The sequence below is a fragment of the Semicossyphus pulcher genome, unplaced genomic scaffold (genome assembly GCF_022749685.1).
Source record: "Semicossyphus pulcher isolate SPU_LCO1_2020_fin unplaced genomic scaffold, fSemPul1.0.p SCAF_22, whole genome shotgun sequence".
Classification (NCBI taxonomy): Eukaryota; Metazoa; Chordata; class Actinopteri; order Labriformes; family Labridae; genus Semicossyphus; species Semicossyphus pulcher.
Window position 1 is genome coordinate 19,933,660 of NW_027211696.1, and position 5,145 is coordinate 19,938,804.

Consider the following 5,145-nt stretch of genomic DNA (forward strand, 5'->3'; position numbering starts at 1 on the left):
CGCGCCCCCTTCACTCTCAACAACAGGGCACTTTTGGAAGAGTTCTGATTGGTCCAACCGCCTGTCACTTCCGCAAGTTCACACGGTTACTGTTTCTTATTGGTCCGTTGATTTTTTCCTCCACGCCCACATGTGGTATCTCTCGTCACCCATTGGTTCAGATTGAGGTTCCGTTTGCGTACTTCTTGTTTTTACAGACTCTCACTGGTTGTGAAATCTCATTGTTTTTATGACATAATATGATGAAATAAAAGTTTTTAAGAGTTTTTGGCTTCGGCTGGTAAAATGTGTCGACATACTTTGTTTTTCTCGACACTTCTAGAGCAGAAAGGAATCTGGAAACATCTCAAATTCGTGTTTTTATGTTTGAAAAATAGAATTGTGACCATCTACTAGATTACATCAAACAAAATGTAATCATATTATATTTTCGGTTATTGCAATTGGTGGAAGGAGTAAAAGTAGCAATACCACAATGTAAAATACACAATTACTTTTTTTCTTATTTCAATATCTAAAGAATAAACAAGAAGTTTGAAAACACTGTCCTGCATGACAGTACACATTGCTACTTAATAATAAACTGTCCATCTTATCAAATTAGCCTCCTTATCGATGACAATTTCTAGGTACTGTTTCATCTCCCACCTTATACTTATACTTAAGGACATTTTGGAGGGAAATATTGTATTTTTCAGTTATATAAGCAGCATGTTTATATTGCTATACTATTTGTAGATTGATATTCTACACAACAAAATGTGCAAAATTTTGTCTAAAAAATACAATACTTTGTCATCAGTTAAATGCATCAATGTTAAGTATAAAACATTTGCTACGTCTTGACCAGAATATTTTCCCATCTGAATACTTCCATCCTTAGGCAGAAGCCGCAAGTGCTGGCCTGTATGTTCAATTCATCAAGCTACTGTACATGTATACATTTATAACGTTTTGTTGTATTACCCATCACTGCCCACAGGTGGCAGCATAGTTTCGTTTTCCTTCAGTTAATTATTCAGGTTGCGAGGTCCTCTTGCACTAACTTCCACCTGGTTGTGTCAGCAGCACCTGTTAGTTTATAAAACACAACTGTAAATGTGCAGTGTGCTTCTTCTGCTTTTTACTTCCCTTTATCTTCCATGTGCTGACTGAGCGTACACCTTGTTAATGAGTGAACATTTATGTATCAAGTTGTTTCAATCCACCTTAAAGTGATTTCATGTGAAGATATGAAGTTGAATTCACTATTTATAGATGTAAGATGGTCCTGAAAACACCACTGAACATTTTGTACACAGTGATGTAGTCACGATTTCATTGTACAGATTTCACAGAGACTCTGCGACCAGACTCTATACGTTTTAACTTCCCTGTTTATTTTATATCATCTTTAAATTGTACCTCCCTACAATTAATCTGATTCCTTCCTAAATTGATAGATGGTCTGTCTAAAAACTTTCTAGGACATTTAGTCAGAAAAATATTTTGCATGTAGACTTGTTTCCATGTAAATAAACCCACAAAATTCCCAGAAATTCCAACAATAACAGACCTCAGTGTCCTTGATGGTTTCCTCATACTAAGCTGGAGAAGCATAATGTTTCTGTGATTGTGCAACGTCAAAGTTCAGCTGCAAAACAAATCCAGTGAACGTGACACCAGGGTGACACGTTCACATGAGACATACTGTGTCTACCTCTGGTCCCCTGAGAGGTTCAGGCCATATATATACATACAAATATATTCGACTTGCATCATCAGATCTTAATTAATGTTTGATGTTGTTACAACCTTCTTAGTAAGTCTCGAAGTATTTTTACACACACAAAGACTCCTCCTTGGTTGGTAAGCTCCTGTTTTTACAGTGCTGGTCTGAATCTATCAAGGTCTGACCTTTTATTACATAAAAGCATTAAAAAAGCGCAAAGCAAACAGCAGTATTTGTTTAAATGTCATGTGAAACACATCTTCACTGAAGCTACATCAAATGTTTCTCAAAGTAGATTTATATACCAACAGAGGATCCGCACATGACGATGAACATGATGACCACGTTTAAGGAAAGTAAGCGTTTTGTTTCTTGTAAATAACCACTTTAAAAGCCAGCTTTAAAAACACGTCAGAAAACCAGTAAAGTTTCAATAATGATGATTTTATTTTAACAATCTTATATCACAGCAACTTAACAACAAAATTCAAATAAAACACTTCATAAATTCATTTTAAATATATCCAAACTATACATCAGTTACAAGCAGAGATACACACATATTGCACATCACCCTGTTTGATTTTAAACCCTCTGTGTCCGTCAGACTCAGTAGTACTGAGGATACGTCGTGTAGGCGGCCATGAGAGGAGTCGCTGCAGAGGGCAGCACGACTCCTGGGAGGCCGCTGTACTGGTAGAAGGAGTCCAGGGGCAGAGAGGGGACGCTGGGCAGGGCCGAGCCATACTGCAGGCTGTGTGGGTGGACGTACGAGGCAGCTGGACCCTCCTGCCCCCCTGCAGAGTGGTACCTCTGGTAGGGTCCCGGTCTGTACGCCTGCAGCTCGGGGTAATGCATCAACTGAGAGGCAACGTTCGCCTGGCAGGCGTGAGCCAGAGCGTCCTGCACCGTCCGCTTCAGCTTCATCCGCCGGTTCTGGAACCAGTTTCTGATCTGAGGAGGAAAAAAAGAGTCTCATGAGGACAAGATTTCACTCCAGAATATTTTTATTACATCATCTGGAAATAAATAAATATAAACAATGAATTAATAAAAGTGAAATGAAAAAAAGTTAAAGAATCAGAACAAATAAACTAAAATAAGAAACAAAGTCTGTTCGCCAAATAATAAAATAAATAAACCAAAACAAATAACCAAAATCTAAATAATAAGGGAAAAATATATAAAGCTAAAAAAAACTAAGAATAATAAAAATTAAAAATAAATAAAACACAAGAAATAATATATATATATTTTTTTTCTTGATTTATATAACTATGAATAAATCAAGATCCCAAAAAGTAAAAAGAAAACAATTTGTTTAATCCCAAAATAATCCTAAAAAAATATAAAAAATATTTATATTTTTATATTATTAAGAAAATAATTAATCAAATTTTTAAAGGACATAAACAACCTAAATAGATAAAGATAGATAAAATATGAATAAATGAAAGAAAAAACTGTTCATCACTAATGATCATGTATTGATTGATTAATGTTTACCTGTTTGTCCGACAGGTTGAGCTTCTTGCACAGCTCCGCTTTGTCTTGTGTTCCCAGGTAGGCGTTCCTCTTGAACGCTCTCTCCATGCTGCTGATCTGCTCCGCTGTGAACGCCGTCCGGGGCCGCCTGCCTGAAGGAGGCGACGCCGGGGAGGAGGTGCAGTCTGCGGGGGTGGAGGGGGAGATGGAGTGACCTCCTTCACTCTCGTACCCGGAAGTCTCCTCCTCCGTTCCGCTGCTGAAACCGGCCTCAGACACTGTAGACACCAACGAAGAAGAAATTAGTTTTTTCACAGGACGTTCAGCTCTTTAACTTTGATGGACGTATTCACATAGTTTACTCAAGTTAAAGGACAAAAACTACACTGTAAAAACACTGATGATACCAGTGAAAGTCCTGCGCTCAAGTAAAAGTAAAAGCAGGAAAATGCACTTAAAGTATTAAAAGTTTAAACAGTATTTTCTCTGGATTTTAGTTGACGGTTTTGTCTGTACTTGTAAATATTATTGGAGAGTTAAATCTTTAAAAAACAATTTAAAGTCATCTGATAATTAATGGAGTAAAATGTACAATATGTTCCTCTGAGATGCTGCAGAGTAAAAGCAGAACGTTGCATAAAACAAGTGAAATAATATGTACACCAGCTTTTATAATACTTTTGGTGTCTTTACAGCTACATTACAGTTTGTTAGAAAGCAGCTATTGAGTCTTAATCTTTGTAAGGAGTACAGTAGCTTTTTGGGGTACAATTTTACTCTTACTCTAGGTCTCCTATTTTGCAGCTATAGGCAGCATATAAACATTTATTGACACACTATAATGCAGGCTGTTCTAAACTGTTATTAAGGGATGTTGTTAACCATTTTAACTCCTCCTAAGGGGACCTATAAGTCCCATAAATAACCTCTCTAGTTAGTTATAAAGCAGTAACTAGGTTAAAATGTGAATGCTCTGGAAAAGTAACTAAGCTTTACTTTTCTCTACTCGTCTTGAACTCACCTTGGCTGCTGTGCGAGTTCTGGTGCTGCATGCTGCTCAGACTGAACTCGTCCTCCTGCTCAGGTAAAACCTCGGACTTCTGCCTGCAGTAGAAACCCGGCAGACTCTCAGCATGTGTCCCGCAGGTCGTGGGTCCAGATCCAGATCCTGATCCTGCGCTCCCTGACCCGGCAGTCTGGCTGCTCTGGGCCATCCACTCGATGGAGAATCGTCCTCTCATGGCTGCAGAGTTTTACAGTAAATCCTTTAAAAGTCGATGAGGGGTCTGCCGCTGTGCTCCTGGTGCTGGGAGAGTCCTGACTGTGCCCCCTCCTGCAGGCGGCCTGTACTTATAGGGGGGCTTCCCCCCCACAGATCAAAGCACACATCCTCCCCTCCTTTAAGTTTTCACAACTGGAGTAATTAAGACGTCTCATTCAGAGTCTCAGAGAGGCTGTTACAGTGAGGCTCCAGTGAGTCTGGGAAGGACCCCCCCTCCTCCTCACCCTCCTCCTTCCTGCCTCCGAACAGAAGATAATGGACACACCTCAGTCTGCATCTCCTCCACAGGAGCGTCCCAACTGTGACAGGAACACGAGGATCATTTTCCTTGTGGTGAAAGTTTGTTAAATCAACATCCACCAAGGACCCGTTCTGACCCAATCACATAAAAGATCTGTGTCTCGATGTTTTATTATAACTATGTCTAATAAATGACCATAACAGAGCCACTTCAAGGACTCCTGAGGGTCGTAATATCCAACACGAGAAGCTCACAAGGGCTGAAACGTCCTCTGCAGTGTGAGATCCTTCAGGTGTTGGATTTGCAGGTATTCCTCCTATAAAGACTGTCAATATGATCGTCAATCACAGACTCAAAGAAATGATCAAGAATAAAATTAATTGAGTTTAAATGCTTGTTGTTGACATTGGAAATGTTTTTATGTAA

At 39.1% G+C, this 5,145-nt stretch overlaps 1 protein-coding gene across 1 annotated transcript; it reads right to left on the reverse strand.

Annotated features, from left to right (window-relative positions):
- Positions 1-2,205: 2,205 nt before the first annotated feature.
- Positions 2,206-4,516, reverse strand: ved (ventrally expressed dharma/bozozok antagonist). The gene is made up of 3 exons (XM_069673911.1): positions 4,218-4,516; positions 3,218-3,474; positions 2,206-2,665 (listed from the first exon to the last, which is right to left on the reverse strand). The coding sequence occupies exons 1-3, from the start codon at positions 4,435-4,437 to the stop codon at positions 2,321-2,323; spliced, it is 822 nt and encodes a 273-aa protein (XP_069530012.1). The 5' UTR covers positions 4,438-4,516; the 3' UTR covers positions 2,206-2,320.
- Between the last annotated feature and the right edge of the window lie 629 nt (positions 4,517-5,145).

Excerpts from the sequence above, each read along its gene's own strand:
- ved (XM_069673911.1), bottom strand. The coding sequence starts at position 4,437 with ATGAGAGGACGATTCTCCATCGAGTGGATGGCCCAGAGCAGCCAGACT. Across the intron at positions 3,475-4,217 it reads GAACTCGCACAGCAGCCAAG|TGTCTGAGGCCGGTTTCAGC; the intron begins GTGAGTTCAAGA and ends TGGTGTCTACAG. Across the intron at positions 2,666-3,217 it reads TCAACCTGTCGGACAAACAG|ATCAGAAACTGGTTCCAGAA; the intron begins GTAAACATTAAT and ends TTTCCTCCTCAG.